The 16290-nt window shown below is 37.4% G+C and overlaps 1 protein-coding gene across 3 annotated transcripts in view; it reads right to left on the reverse strand.

Annotated features, from left to right (window-relative positions):
- Nucleotides 1-16290, reverse strand: part of tamm41 (TAM41 mitochondrial translocator assembly and maintenance homolog) — a 46108-nt gene that overhangs the window by 11610 nt on the left and 18208 nt on the right. Inside the window, exons 1-5 of one of the 3 annotated variants that reach the window (XM_051123038.1) lie at nucleotides 7195-7417; nucleotides 6999-7095; nucleotides 6629-6811; nucleotides 5879-5971; nucleotides 2038-2188 (exon numbers count right to left, since the gene is read on the reverse strand). In XM_051123038.1, the coding sequence (XP_050978995.1) occupies nucleotides 2038-2188; nucleotides 5879-5971; nucleotides 6629-6811; nucleotides 6999-7095; nucleotides 7195-7196 (526 nt within the window). In that variant the 5' untranslated portion in view covers nucleotides 7197-7417. Of the gene's footprint in view, nucleotides 1-2037; nucleotides 2189-5878; nucleotides 5972-6628; nucleotides 6812-6998; nucleotides 7418-16290 lie in introns of those variants that run through there. The other 2 variants (XM_051123039.1, XM_051123037.1) reach the window with 2 other exon arrangements.

Genomic DNA, 16290 nt, shown 5'->3' on the forward strand with positions numbered 1-16290 from the left:
AGAAGTCGCTGATAGTGTGAACACAGCTTTACTAGTAGATGCATTCGCTCATGTCATTAAACAGTGCCACTGTGAAGAGCTCGTATTCAGTAAAGAACACAAATGACTCCGTATAAAGCCAGATAAAACAGCGCTGAAAAACAAGAGAAACATTGTGCGTAACATACAGTCAGAAGGCTTTTTAATGTACAAATCATCATCATTTCCCATAGATTAACTGTAGTAGCACTAACTGCACAGTGGTATTGTGTCAGAAATGTGGGTATATTTGTGTCAATTTTTATTATTAATGTAGACGTATTAAATCTATTGAAGGAGGTGTAATGGAATATAATTACAGTATTTTTTGTGATTAAGCTATAGTGTTTTTTACATTTATACTAAATGTATTCAGACTACTGTTTTTCATACAAATACCTAGAAACCATATTACATTTTTACCATAGTATTGAGGTGCTATATTTGTGGTTTAAACTCTTATTATCATGATCTATGGACGATACTATGGAAGAGCAATGGCTAATGAGGTTGCTACATTTTTTTTACAGATATTACTGATTTTGATGATGAGCATAAATCTACATCTGCATCCTAACTCAAGCTACTATCAAATGTGTATTTCTAAGAGACCAAAAATGCTATATCATTACTAATATTAATATTATCGAGTAACACAAACCTGTTTCTTGAAACAATATTACTTATTAAAACATGCAGAAATAAGATTTTTTTTCTATTAAGATATTTATTTTGTTAAGGAAAAATGACTAAAACAAAAGTGTCATGTTCTGACTATGAAAAATATTTTAAAGCCACATTTAACCATCTGGTTCTTACACAGTAGCAAAACTCTGCCTGTAAATGTAAAAGAAACACAAATTTGACATTTATCGTGATAATTATCCATATCAACAGATATGAGAAAAAAAATACTGTGATATTTTGCCCATATTGGCCAGCCCTATTTTGAAGACCAAAAAATTGCATCTATCCATCATAAAAAGTGCTCCACGTGGCCCCAGGGGGTTAATGAAGGCCTTCTGAAGTGAATAAATGTGTTTATGTAAGTAAAATACCCATCTTTAAAACTTTATAAACCATAGCCTCTAGCTTCCACTAACTGGCAGACACGTGTGAGAGAGATGACAGATGATGTCATTGTGGGATTACAAATTTAAGAATCTGTTTAAAATATGCTGATCTCATGTTCTGACACAGCATCACATAAAAAACTAAGGTGAAATATACTGCATTTAGCATTTAAGGTAAATATGATGTTATCAGACAAATGATTCTCTCAAGCAAAGTTGTAGCAAGAGGTTCCTGCCAGTTCCTGTTCACTTATTGTAAGTAAAATGAGATTCTCACCTTTTGTTTGTAATGGCTGTTGGTGCCTCTGTCCCAGTCTTTGAGTAGTTATGCTGATTAGATTAGGACTGGTGAAATGTGGCAGTTTGCTATACCTGAATACTTCATTTGCATGCTTTGTTTAGGGTCGTCACCCAGGTACTTTGTCTCCATTTCTGGGGACTGCCCCCTAAATGTATATAAACTACAATGTATCACTGCCTTAGTTAGGCTTTTGATGACTGCAGCCCCACACAGCATGTTCTCAATAAAGAACTCTGCTGAAGATACCGAAGAGTCTCCTGGTCTTCGCTTCTGAGTTTTCAACATCGAAGCGTAAGCTCAGTGAGAATATGCTTGTCTCGCAAGAAACAAATTTTGTTTACAGCAACCAGTGTTTTTCCTACACAAACGCATCACTTTACTTCAGAAGGCCTTTATTAACCCCCCGGAGGCACGTGGAGGACTTTTTACTATGTATGGATGCAGTTGTTTTTGGCTTCGAAATCTTACAACTCATTCACTGCTATTATAAAGCTTGGAAGAGCCAGGACATTTTTTAACATAACTCTGATTGTGTTCATCTGAATGAAGAAAGTCATATACACCTAGTATGGCTTGAGGGTGAGTAAATCATCTGGTAATTTTCATTTTTGGGTGAACACTCCTTTTAATGCAAGACATATTTACCAGAGTAGGACAAGCCAGCTATCTGGAGGAAGAGGTCTTCTTCTGAGAAACTTTCTGGCAGCATGAGAAAAGAAGCGATCACGGCACTTTTCAAATTCCTTACAAGAGCAGCCCGTAGCTTTCCATTCTCATTCTGGAGCAGAATCCGAACCTAGAGAGACAAAATCATAACTAACATTTGCTTACTTACAAATGAACATTGCGTTTGACAGCTGACTACATGGAGTATTTAACTCTGAAACAAATGTGTTCTAAAAGTTTCCAAAATTAATACTTTCACTGACTCTAACAGCCAAGAAAGCCTGGACTTGGGGGTGGGGTGGGGGGGTTAAGTATGGTACATTTAGATGTCCTTTTGGTTGTATTTAATTATAAAACCCTTTTTAATCTATAATAACATTAAACTTATTTCATATTTTCTCTAAACCTTCTTGGATATTAAGACAGGAAACTTCAATTATGGCCTAATTGAAGATTCGTTGTATGTTGTGTGCTCCTACTGAAAAAAAAAAAAAAAAAAAAAAAAAAAATGACAGGAAAGAGCCTTCCATTATAAAGTAAAGCAATATTTGACTCCTTGAAGTTCTTTTTTTTTTTTTTTGTTATGCAATTTTTCTTTCTTTAAAATTTAGAATTATATATATATATATATATATATATTTAATTTCATTAAACAATAAATTAAATAAAACAATATGATACAATCAGAAAGAATAAGTTACCAGTCAAATGAAATCAGCAGCAGCAATTCACCATTGCACGTGACTGTGACTTTGTTTGGAACTATTTTTGTTGACGAAATAGAGGACAATCAGACAACAGTGTTCCTAAAATATTAGCTTTTGTATAAAATCAAAAATGCATAAAACTGTTGTATAAATTCAATTTCACTTTTGCAAACTCCCTTTATAATCACTAAAAACTGTCACTTGTCTTAGTTCATCGCAATCTCACAAACATGCATTTTAATTAATGAAGCTCTCTACACTGCATTCTGAATCTATAATTTACATCATCTCTACACTTTGTTATAATTAATTACAAAAAAACTGGAGTCTGCTTTCACGATCTGTGCTGTGAGGAGCAGGACACGCACCGGTAGAGAAGCATTTCTATTAGCTGCAGTCTGCAGGTATTACTGCAAAAGACGCCATTTATGTAGATCGGGAGGCGCTTTCCCTTCAAAAACAAACGTAATCCACTGCGTCTTCAGCGGCTCAGATGTCGGGAGTAAATGATGACCACTATGTTCATTATTACATCCAACAACAAAACACCTCAATCGCTTAGGAGACATTCTTGTCTACGTCCCTGCTCCGGCATCGAAACGATGGCGGTCATACTGTTACAGCTCACTCAGGGCAGGTCTAAGGTAAGACGGCCATGCCAATCAACTATCGTGGAGACGACCTTGGCCTGTGTGATGTCACACAAACAAGAAGCTGAGAATGGCCTGATTTGCAAAAGGGGATATTATTTTTAGGGATTAAATAAAAACCACTGGGTGGATTTTTATCATTATAGGGTGGTTGTGTACACACAAAGTGAATTTTGCATCCGATGACCCCTTTATTTAAATTATTATTTAAATAATTTTCATTATTTAAAGGGGTCATCGGATGCAAACTTCAATTTTACATGTTGTTTGAACATTAATGTGTGTTGGCAGTGTATGTACAAATCTACCCTATAATGATAAAAATCCATGCAGTGGTTTTTAATTAATCTGTAAAAATAATATCCCCTTTTTCAAATCAAGCCATTCTCAGATGCCCGATAGTTGACTGACATGAGCGTCTTACCTCAGATCAGCTGTCACAGTCCGACCTCCATTGTTTCGATGCCGAGCAGGGATGTAAGTTAGACAAGAATATCTCCGATTGAGCGATTGAGGTGTTGTGTTGCTGGATGTAATAATGAACATAGTGGGCCGCTGAAGATGAATTACGTTTGTTTGTGAAGGGAATGCGCCTCCCGATCTACATAAATGCGTATATGTTTGCGCAAATCATTCATGAGTATAAGGTTTGTTTTAATGAATTTCTGCAATCACCTTTCCTAATAAAGTGCTAGTTAGCACGTTTCGCGGCTAAACGCGCTAAATGCGGCTAAAGTAAACACTCTCTCAGAGCAGCAAGTCACTCCACAGAGAGAAGAGAGGGGCGGGGCGAGCAGAGCTCATTTGCATTTAAGGAAACAATCCCTCAGAATGGAATGATTTTTGCAGAGCTCATTTTGACAAGGTAAAAAGGGTGTTGTTTTATATTTTATAGTATATTATAGACTTTTCATTAAGACCCTAAAAAATCACATCAACTTGGAAAATGGGCATCCGATGACCCCTTCAAGATTAAAAAAAAAAAAAAAAACAATATATTTTTTTATTCTTTTTTTTTTTTTTTGTCTCACTTTAAAAACGTGATTTCCAGTACTGGAAAGTCTTGTTTAAAAAAAATAAATAATCATAATTTCACAGACATGTTTTTTATAATGAATATACATTTTTCTAGTTATGCCAAGACGTAAAATATTTTTTCAGATAGAAATTGTAAATAAAAATATTTTGAGAAACACTTATCCATAACTGTAAAGAGAGGGGCCTTGACTATAATGAACAATAATTGGAGTCAAAAAGGTGAAGAACTGCTCTAGAGGTGTAGAGCAGGGGTCACCAAACTTGATGCTACAGGGCCGGTGTACTGCAGAGTTTAGCTCCAACTTGCCTCAACATGCCTTCCTGGAAATTTCAAGTATACCTATTAAGACCCTGAGTAGCTGGTTCAGGTGTGTTTGATTAAAGGGGTCATCGGATGCTAAGTTCACTTTTACATGTTGTTTGAACATTAATGTGTGTTGGCAGTGTATGTACAAATCTACCCTATAATGCTAAAAATCCATGCAGTGATTTTTAATTAATCTGTAAAAATAATATTCCCTTTTTTAAATCGAGTCATTCTCATTTGCCTGTCCTTGTGGCGTAACACCGACAGAGGCCGCTCCCACGATAGTTGATTGACATGAGCGTTTTACCTCGGATCCGCTGTAACAGTCCGCCCTCTTTGTTTTGATGCCGGAGGAGGGATGTAAGTTAGACAAGAATATCTCAGATTGAGCGATTGAGGTGTTGTGTTTCTGGATGTAATAATGAACATAGTGGTCATCATTTACTCCCGACACCTGAGCCGCTGAAGATGCAGTGGATTACATTTGTTTGTGAAAGGAAATGCGCCTCCCGATCTACATATATCCGCCTATGTTCACGCGAATCATTCGTGATCCAGCTTCACTTACAGCAGAAGTGAGTATAAGGGTTTTCGTATGAATCTTTGCGATCGCCTTTCCTAATAATGTGCTAGTTAGCAAGTTTAGCGGCTAAACGCAGCTAAATGCGGCTAAAGTAAACAGGCTCGTCTCTCTACAGAGAGAAGAGAGGGGTGGGGTGAGCAGAGCTCATTTGCATTTAAAGCAACCTCGACCAGAATGAGATGATTTTTGCAGAGCTGATTTTGGCAAGGTAAAAAAGGTTGTTGTTTTACACAACCACTGAGAATTTTTAACCAAAGTATATTGTAGACTTTTCATTAAGACCCTAAAGAATCATATCAACTTGTGGAAAATGGGCATCCGATGACCCCTTTAAGGTTGGAGCTAAACTCTGTAGGACACCGGCCCTCTAGGACTGAGTGTGGTGACACCTGGTGTAGAGGATTATGTGTTTCATTACTGCCATCAATTGGTTTCTATGTGTAACTGAATTTCTTTATTCTTTCAGAAATGTCACTCAAAGCAGCTTCTTAAAGCATGAAGTGGCCTGATCTTGTCTGCTGGCAGAGATACTCACAGGTTTGTGTAATCTGCCAGCTACGTACAGGGTTTTCCAGTGGAGTAAGTCATTGATCAGAGCATCTGTACTGATCACCCCGTACTTTATCACCTGCAAACACAAGTTATCCATTTATGAGATCAGTACATCAAACTGTAAACTACATTTTAATTTTGTAGACTATATACTGCTGTTTAAAAGTTTGAGGGTTGGTACGTTTCTTTAATTTTTCTTAAACAAATCTCTTCTGTTTACAAAGCTGCTTTTAAATTTTGAAAAAAACAAACTAAAAACAGTAATACTGTGAAATATTGTTCCAATTCAAAAACGTTTTGTTGGTGAACATACAGTGAAATGTAATTTATTCCTGTGTTCAAAGATGATTTTTCAGCATCATTACTCCAGTCTTCAGTGTCACATGATCCTTCAGAAATCATTCTAATATGCTTATTTGCTGCTGAAGACATTTCCACATTTTTTGTGGAAACTGGGATACATTTTATTTTTCAGGATTCTTTGATGAATTTATTTGAACTTCTGTAACTTCAAAAAACTCTTTGCTGTCACTTTTGATCAATTCAATGCCTCCTTGCTAAATAAAATAAGTAATTTCTTTCCAAAAAAAAAAAAAAAACTGACCCCAAACCTTTAAGCAAAAGTGTATATACAAAGTGATAGGTGCATTATACATTGTAATTCAGTCGATTTATCACATCAATTTGGCAAGTCAGAAAGACCATAATCACAAATCTGCTATTTTTATCCTACCCTATCTTCAGCAGAGACGAGGGTGTTAAAGTAAACTCCAGCTCCATAGTCATTTTGTATGCTGCTTATGTGTTTCGGCCCCAAAAATTTGAGAAAAGAGTAATGCTTTCTGTTCTCTATGAGGTTCATGGTGTGCCATGTGACTGGATCATCCACAGCAAACACAAAGTCCAGCATGTTCTTCTGAAACAGACAAAACAACAAGCTTTATGTTGAACACTGACAGGTGATCACTTCTCACTTAAGGACCATTGACTGGACTTTTACCATGGCTGCTGTGCAACTGTTCGATCTATTTAAATGACAGTCGCTTTTATGGAAAATGACAGCTCATCTGATCAGTTTGCAGTGAATGTGAGGAGTTTCTTACCCCCATCTGACCTTGAGAGCTTCCAGTCTGTCTGAACACAGCGGATCCATAAGCAAACGCCAGACTGATGTCCTGAGGAAAGCGACTCAGGATCTTCCTGTAAAAAACACTGCTGTTCTGTAACGCTGGAAGAGTCATCGCGAAAAATCAACACAGTAATGTCTTTAACATCTGATCAGCATGTCAACATGTTTACATCTCATTCAGAGCGACAAAACCTCCAGCGACACATCAGATTCAGCGCTGAAACACACATGCATAAAGCGAGTAACGATTATCATTAATGGTAATGTTGTTAACCAGTTATTTTTCGTCAGCTGAATATTTTAAAGATGTTAGAAGCAGCTACTTCTGAATGAAAATTTCATCATCAAGCTCTAAAGCGCCGGTTATTGAGTTAACAGCTCGCGGACACCACCGTGCGGTCTGGAGGAACACAAACAGTTGTGTTTCTTGTGTGAATTTAATTTCCTTTAAACTGTTTTCTGTGTGAATATGTAGTGAAATGTAATTTATTCCTGTGATCAAACCTGGATTTTCAGCATCATTACTCCAGTCTTCAGTGTCACATGGTGCTTCAGAAATCATTCTAATATGCTGTATTGCTGTTGTGCAGCCAAATATTTGTGTGTAAACCGTCATACATTTTATATGAATAGAAAGTTAGGAAGAACAGCGTTTGTTTGGAATAGAAATATTTTATAATATTATAAACGTTATATGTCACTTTTGATTAACTGAATGCAAAAAAAAGTATTATCTTTAAAATAAATAACCTTACTGACCCAAGATATTTGAATCCTAGTGTATGTTCTGCTCGATAGTTTATTTATTTATTTATTTATTTATTTATTTATTTATTTGTTTGTTTGTTATGTTTGTTTGTCTCCATGTTATTTTGTGGTGGTTAGGGAAAAAAACAAAAACGTTTCTTCACTTGCAAAAGAAAAAGAACTGTAATAACATGTCATACTATATATAAAATACATGCCAAAAAGCAACAGGAAAGTTCCATTGTGTGATAGAACTGTGTAATTTCATTATATTTATATATATATATATATATATATATATATATATATAATTAACTTACAGCAAAATATATATAAAAATTAGTTATTCAAAATCAGCAAAAAAAAACAGTTATTCAAAAAAGTAAAAAAATAAATAAATAAAATAATAATAATAATAATAATAATAATATTTGAGGGCATTTTTAAGTTTTTTAATAGGTGAGGCGAAGGAAATTGTGTTGCGACATTACTCCACATAAAGTTGCTAGCCACTAGAGGGCACTGAAGTATTGAGCATTTTTGCTAATAACATTCTTGATGACGACATTCAGTAATGACAACAACAGCATCCATTCACGGGATGCTGTGTTGAACTGTCAGAATCTAGTCTAAATTCAGTCTTACTCGAGGTCAAGATTCCTCTTCATCAGAATGCATTACAAATCATGTTGAAAATGAATGTAAATACTAATGGAGTGACACTGAATTTGAGGGCTACAAAAACAGTAATTCTGTGACGAGCAAATAATTTGAATAGCATACAGTACATAAGGTTCAAAACCATTGGCTTGTGCTCAATCTTGTATCATGTTTTATTATCGAGCGTCTTAGATCACTATAATCTTAGATCTTCATCATCAAACTGTCCTCAGATATTTCAATGGCAGATGATGTCTACATCACTGTGCGCAAAAATACATTCGATCCCACTGTAGAGCTTCTCCATGTGCGTGTCTCGTGATGATATAGTGTCATCTTCTTGCAGTGGGGTGAAGATGAAGTCTAATTCGAGAGGAATTGCTCGCCGCAGCTTGTGATAATAGAGCTCAGGGACTGATGATTGTATGTGCTCAGAGAGGCATCTGGACCTGAGCTCTTTTCTCTAGCACCACAATACAACACATCTCACACTTTACCGCAGTTGCCATGGAGATACATTCACTGCTTATTCCAGTTTGCTATGTTTAAAGCAGCCTGTGAGACTGAAGCACTGTCACATCTCACTTCGCCTGCGATTAAAAAGGACAAACCGCTTTGCTTAAGTAATTTAGGATAAACACATTTGCACGAACAGAGCGCGTGCAAGCGACGTCAGAAATATGACATTAAGCTTAATAATTAATGCAGCACTTATGGTTAGAGAGGGAAACGGATCATAGGATGGCACATTGCCAGAATATACGCACTTAAGCAGAGAACGTGACATCTGCTCGTTTACAGACTGTAAGCAATACTACAAGAAGAAGCATCTTCATATTTTAGCATCTACATCTTTACAACCTAGGGCTAATTTTGTTATAGCAGATCGGTTTATGCCAGCTGATAAAGCAACATAAATTTATTTAATCTTGTCTTGTGTCATTACCACTTTCAAACTGAATGCATATTTGCTTGGAAAATGTATAAAATAATAGCTTCACAAATTCAGAGAGCTAAAATGTAGCTAAAGATATTTTTCACATGTTAAATGTGTAAATAATTCAGAGGTATATGATCCTATTAAATACAAATAAAAATTTTAATTTATTCTTCAACGCCAGAGTAAGCCTATGGACGAGATTTCCAGTTTATTAGCCGCTATAGGAAATAAGGATGAATAACAACGGTAAAACTGTTTGCATGACAAACCGGTGTGTTCATAATTGAGATAATACATTAAAATCAGATAAGTAAAGTTTATAGTCTTGAGAAAGCCTTGTCTGAATGTTTGAAATAACTTCGAAAAGCTTTCGAAAGTTTGAATTTGATTGTTGAAAATGAATTTTAGGACAGAGTGGGAACACACACATTTCTAGCATGAATCAGCATGTTGCTACCATGATTTAGGATGATTTAACCATGCTGCTATCATGGTTTAGCATAGTTTAACCATGTTGCTAGCATGATTTAACATGAATTAGCATGTTCCTTTCATGATTGACCGTAAATTAGCATGTTGCTAGCATGATTAGCATTTTCCTAGCATGTTTCTGCCATTATTAGCAAGTTACTGGCATGTTTCTAGCATGATTAGAATGTTACCAGCATGTTGTTAACATGTTTCCACCATGATTAAAATGTCACTAGCATATTGCTAGCATGATTCTATCATGATTAGCATGCTATTAGCATGTTTTTACTATGCTTAGCATGTTACTAGCATAATTAACATGTTACTAACGTGTTTCTACCATTATTAACATTACTAACATGTTGTTAGCATGTTTTAACATGATTAGCATGTTACTAACATGTTGCTAGCATGATTTTAGCATGATTAGTATATTGCATTATTTAACGTAAATTAGCATGTCGCTAGGATGATTTAGCATGGATGATTTCATTTTTCCTGTCATGATTAGCAAGTTACTAGCATGTTTCTAGCATGCTTCAAACATGATTAACAAGTTACCAGCATGTTGCTAGCATGATCCTATCATGTTTAGCATGCCATTTGCATGTTTTTACCATGCTTAGCATGTTACTAACATGTTGCTAGCATAATTAACATGTTACTAGCATGTTGCAAACATGAATCTAACATGATTAGCATGCTTCTAGCATGATTAGCATGTTGATAGCATGTTTCTAGCATGATTAGCATGTTACCAACATGTTTCTAACATGATTAACATGTTTCTAGCATGATTAGCATGTAGCCAACATGTTTTTAACATGGTTAGCATGTTGCTAGCATCATTATCAAGTTACTAACACTTAGCTAGCATGACTTTAGCATGATTACAATGTTACTAGCATGTTGTTAGCCTGTTTTTTAACATGATTAGCAAGTTAGTAGCATGTTGGTAACATAATTAACATGTTACTAGCATGTTGCTAACATAATTCTAACATGATTAGCATGTTGGTAGCATGTTTCTAGCATGATTAGCATGTTACCAACATGTTTCTAACATGATTAACATGTTTCTAGCATGATTCTAACATGATTAGCATGATGTTAGCATGATTAACATGTTTCTAGCATGATTAGCATGCAACCAACATGTTTTAACATGGTTAGCATGTTGCTAGCATCATTATCAAGTTACTAAGTTAGCATGACTTTAGCATGATCACAATGTTACTAGCATGTTGTTAGCCTGTTTTTTAGCATGCTTAGCAAGTTACTACCATGTTGCTAACCTGTTTTTAGCATGATTAGCAAGTTACTAGCATGTTGTTAGCATGATTCTATCACAATTAACGTGTTGCTACCATGTTTCTAGCATGATTATCAATTTACTAGCATGTTGTTATCATGATTAGCATGTTACTAGCATGTGGCTAGCATGATTCTAGTATGTTTAACAAGTTTCTAGCATGATTAGCATGTTACTAGCATGTTGTTAGCATGATCAGCATATTGCTTGCACGAATTATAATGTTGCTTGCACAATTTAAAGTGAATTAGCATGTTCCTAGCATTTTCCTGTCATGATTAGCAAACAAATTACTAGCATGTTTTTAGCATAATTAGCATGTTGCTAGCATGATTCTAGCATGATTTACAAGTTACCAGCACGTTGTTAGTATGATTCTATCATGATTAGCGTGTTGCTAGCATGTTTTTAACGTGATTAAAAACAAAGCCACTAGAAGACAACCCTGCAGTCATTAGCCAAAAAAACGTAACGGCTAAAGCTAATGCTTCCGGTCTGGCAGTACGTGGGAAAGGAGACAAGGCCGTTTTCTTTGAATGGATGTCAGTGGAGGAGAGGCTTCACTACCCTGAATAAACAGCTTTTTAGAGGAAACGGCTTATCATTAAATGAATCGACAGCCTATCTACTAACCTTAAGCATGTTTTACACTAAACAGTACTTTAGGATTAAACTATTTTTAGAGTTTGCCACGAAAAAAATGCTGTTTTTATAAGAGAAGTCACTGACTTTTTACGACAGGTGGGATTCAGCTCACGGCACTTCTCATTCATTCTTTTGTTATCCATAAATGGCGATCAAGCGTCACACAACTCTGACTTAAATTCAATGACGTAAAGGCTGTAATGTGATTGGTTATTAAGGAACATGTGATCCAAGTTAGCAATTACGCTTTCTCCAATAGTAAGTAATACAGAACCTCTTATCTCCCTATAGTTAGAAAATCTCTATTTAAAAACATGCGTGGCCATATTAGCGATACTCGAATGTAAACAACAGCATGGATTGAACAGTTAATGTACTACTGAATACGTTGTTTTGCTAATTTATGCTGTCTAAGCCACGGAGAAAAAAAAGCTTGTGGAAGTTGCAAAATCATAGAGAAGGACTTAGTAAGCAGGAAAGGGCGCAATATTTTGACAAACTAAAGTTAATAGGTGGTAAAGAAACGTGCGATCAGTACTAATTAACATATTAGCCTAATAGTTCACCTGCTTGACTGAAAATTATAAAAACAAACACGAATGTGGTCAAGATTCTTGCCCTGGAAATCCTGGTTCAGTTTAGCCAACAACAGACGCCTATTATTCCTCAGACAGTTTTTTGCACTCTTCTCCTTGATTTGTTATAAATTTTGGCAGTCTGTAGTACTCCAAATGTTTTTCCCAGTCCGACCATGTAGTACAGCCCAAAACATGACAATAACTGACCATTTTTAGCAGAAATTCAGCAAAATATGCGAGTTTCATTCGGTTCAGTGGCATTGTTTACATTCGGTGCTGCCAATATGGCCGATTTATGACGCATCGTGAAAACACACTATATCAAGCAGCAAAACGAGCTGTTTTGTACAGCTAAAAATAGCTGGACACAGATGAGACTGGAAGCCAGACCCATGAAATTTACAAATGGCCACACCCACTCTTACATAAAAATAAGGTGGATAATAAAAAAAAAATTAGGGAAAAAAAGAATGCAATGTACTGTGGCATGTTATCTAGGCAAGATTATATATAAAAAATAAGCATTGCTTATGTATAATGCATGAGGGTTAAGGGTAAATAAATAAATACTTTGAAAATTTGAATTCACAAAATCACACATTTTAATGTACAGCAGGCCTAATTTGATTTTTCACAAAATATTACAATTTTGTAATACCACACATATGCATCCAGTACCGCAAATATGCATGTATATGATAATGGATAGTTGATATGAACAAGGTTTTAACTTTTTGTGGCATGAATTAATAGAATTGATCAAAAAACCTTGCAAGTTCTTAACCCTTTAACGCGTACAATCACATTCGTTCAACGTTCAGCGCATCACGTGATCAACTGCTGAATTCAAATCTGCTTTAAAGTGCAGAGCCAGATGCGCTGAGCACTTGTCATATTATCGCAACTATTGAGCGTTCATATTTCAGAATCGGAATATCAGATATTTCATAATACAGTGAGCACGTGTGTGAATATTAATAATAAAAAAGGAAAAACTATATAAAAGTGATACATGTGTCATACAGCACTATTGTGGCTGCGTTGTGTCACGTGACAAACACGACATGTCGCCATGGAAACAATAAGGCGATACATTCACCCTGGGGGCTCAGCTAGAATATTTGAAAACATCAAATATGAATTGCTGGTATCAAACATTGGAAAAACTATAAATTGCAAATGACCTCTTATGCAATAATTTGAGCTAAATATAGCTCCTCTGGTTTATTTTGCTAATGATTGTAATCAGTATACTGTAAGTGCTTCCAAACTTGTTCTAATACATGAGATCATGTTTTTGCTCATAGTCTATCCATGTGTGCATGAATGTTCGACATCTTCTCTGCAGCACAATTTTGTACAATCATAAGCTAATCAGAAGTCTATGTTTTTATAATGCTTAAGCTCCACATGATGTTGTGCTATTTTTTCCCTGCCATGAAAAATTGAGGTCAGAATGAGCTTAGCATGTCAGCAGGGCTGCAGCTGCGTCTCACGACGTGCTCAGCGCCTGACTCACATCTACAGCACTACCGACACGTCGTGACTTCTTTCTCCTGCTTCAAAAATCAGCCGTGAGCCTCACAACTCACACAATCACCATCAGCGCTCGCTTGATACCAAGCACGTCACTGTTTGTCTCTGTAATCGCTTGTTTTGCACAAATGAGCTGTTTTCCAACACCTACAGCACAAAACCCACAACATCTAATTCAGATTCATCTCACTAATTGCACAAGACACAATGTAATTATGCTCATATTTGTTATCGTTTTTCCTGTTTGCCGTCAGAGTTTAGTTGTCCCCGCTGGGCTTCGCACATAAATGAACATTTTCATCTAATTTAGCCCGGGAACGCATGACATTTGATGAGTCAACATCTATTTAACCCTTTCTCGCTCTCTTCATCCTTTAACGGTTTGCTGTTTTTAATAGCACACAATAAGCTGCTACGATGCCAGCATATATATTTGCTAAGTTGTTCTGAGTGCATTGTAGCACAGTAGTATCTAGCTGTCAAAAGCGATAGCACAGCTCTCCATTCAGGTCTGCTGCTGTGTCTGAAATATGTGCTGAAGTTTAAAACTCCACACTAAGCATTAATAATCACCTTAGCACAAACCACAAATAAAACCTGTTCACAAAATATAGCACATAAGCATCCCATAACAATATTTATACAAAGATCACAGTAGATTTATGTTCTTAATAAACACTCATAAGAAGGGGTGTTTTATCATCTGAAGCCTATAGCGATTTTTTCCGTTCTTTTTCAGATTGTAGTATGAAAGAGAGTTTTTACCAACAGGGGAAACTCATACAATACAGCATTAATATATTATTTCAGTGTTGCTGAAAACACTGGGTGTTTTATCATGTTGTTAGGGAGTTCTGGGTGTTTTTTAGCATGTTGGTAGGCAGATGCTAAGGCGTTCATGGGGTGCGTCTCATTCAGCTCCCTTGTTTATTAGTCAGGGCACTGACCCGTGAGTCAGCCGTTTTAAGAGCTTTCTGAATTGCAAATATCTTCCAGTGCACTGGAACGTTTGCTCCCTGAAAATTCTAGGAAATTCTAGAAAACATCAGTGCTCACTATGCTCCCTTACTAGAAATAACGTCACACTTATGAAAAGCGAAATATAAACCACACGAGCCAATGCGAAAAATATGACACGCTGTCACGAGCGCGATCTCTGTGGCTCCTCCCGACCTGTGCCAGCGGGAACCCTCACCTGAGTTTTGACTACGGTTCCCACAATCCCGTGCCTGGGGCGCTCTCTTCCGGTTCCGGGTCCCGCGGTTCACTTCCGCTTGGGCGGCCATTTCAGCGTGCCGTTTTGTTGGTCATGCCCTCAATCCTGAGCGTTATTTATCGGACTGCCTTTTCTGTTGTCAACCGGACTGTTAACCTTGTTTGTGAACCTTTGCTGCCTGCCCTTCGTCGACCCTCGCTATCCCCACGGACTATCGCTTTTGATCGCAGCCTGCCCCGACCCTTTGCATGGACACTTACTATCCCTTTGGATTTGCCTACGTTACTCCAGTCTGTTGTTGTTGACCCTTGCCTGTTTGTTTTGTCCGATTTGTATAAACTGTTGCATATGGATCCAATGTCTCAAGATTCGTCATTGACCGCGTCACAGAAAACTTCGCCGCCTTCGGATCCAGCGAGTGTCACAGTTTGCGTCGGAGATGTCTGCCCAAGCTACCATGCTAACCCAGCACCAACAACAACTAGAACGTCTCACCGCCCTGACCGAGCAGCTGGTGCAAGCGGTCCAAGGACTACAGGTAGCTTCACCTCCCGTCGCCACTCCTCCTCCTCCACCTGCACAACCCCCAGCGGTTCAGCCCGTCACCGCCAGCCCCCGACTCGCCTTCCCAGAAAAATTTGATGGAACAGCGGATAAATGTAAGGGCTTTTTGCTACAATGTACCCTGTTTGTAAACCAACAGCCTAACCTTTACGCTACAGATGAGAGCAAGATAGTGTTTGTTTGCTCTCTCTTAACTGGAAAGGCGCTCGAGTGGGCCACCGTGGTGTGGGACCTTGGACAATCCACTTACTCCACATTTGCCACTTTCCTCCGGAGCTTTAAGGAGGTCTTCCAGCCTGCTTCAGAAGGAAGTGAGGCGGGGGAGCAGATTGTGGCGTTGAGGCAAGGACGCCGCACTGCCGCTGAATATGCATTAGATTTTAGAACACTGGCGGCGCAAAGTGGATGGAATGACGGTCCTCTCAAATTACACTACCGCAAGGGACTTAACGCGGATTTGCAGGTGGAGCTAGCCTGCCGTGATGAGGGGCTTTCGCTTAGTCAATACATCGACCTCTCCATCAGGATCGACAAGGTAATGCGGTCCCGTAAGCCCAGCCGGACTTTCCCTGCAACGTTTCAGCCTCAGCCGCCGGC

This window comes from Labeo rohita, chromosome 11 (assembly GCF_022985175.1).
Source record: "Labeo rohita strain BAU-BD-2019 chromosome 11, IGBB_LRoh.1.0, whole genome shotgun sequence".
Classification (NCBI taxonomy): domain Eukaryota; kingdom Metazoa; phylum Chordata; class Actinopteri; order Cypriniformes; family Cyprinidae; genus Labeo; species Labeo rohita.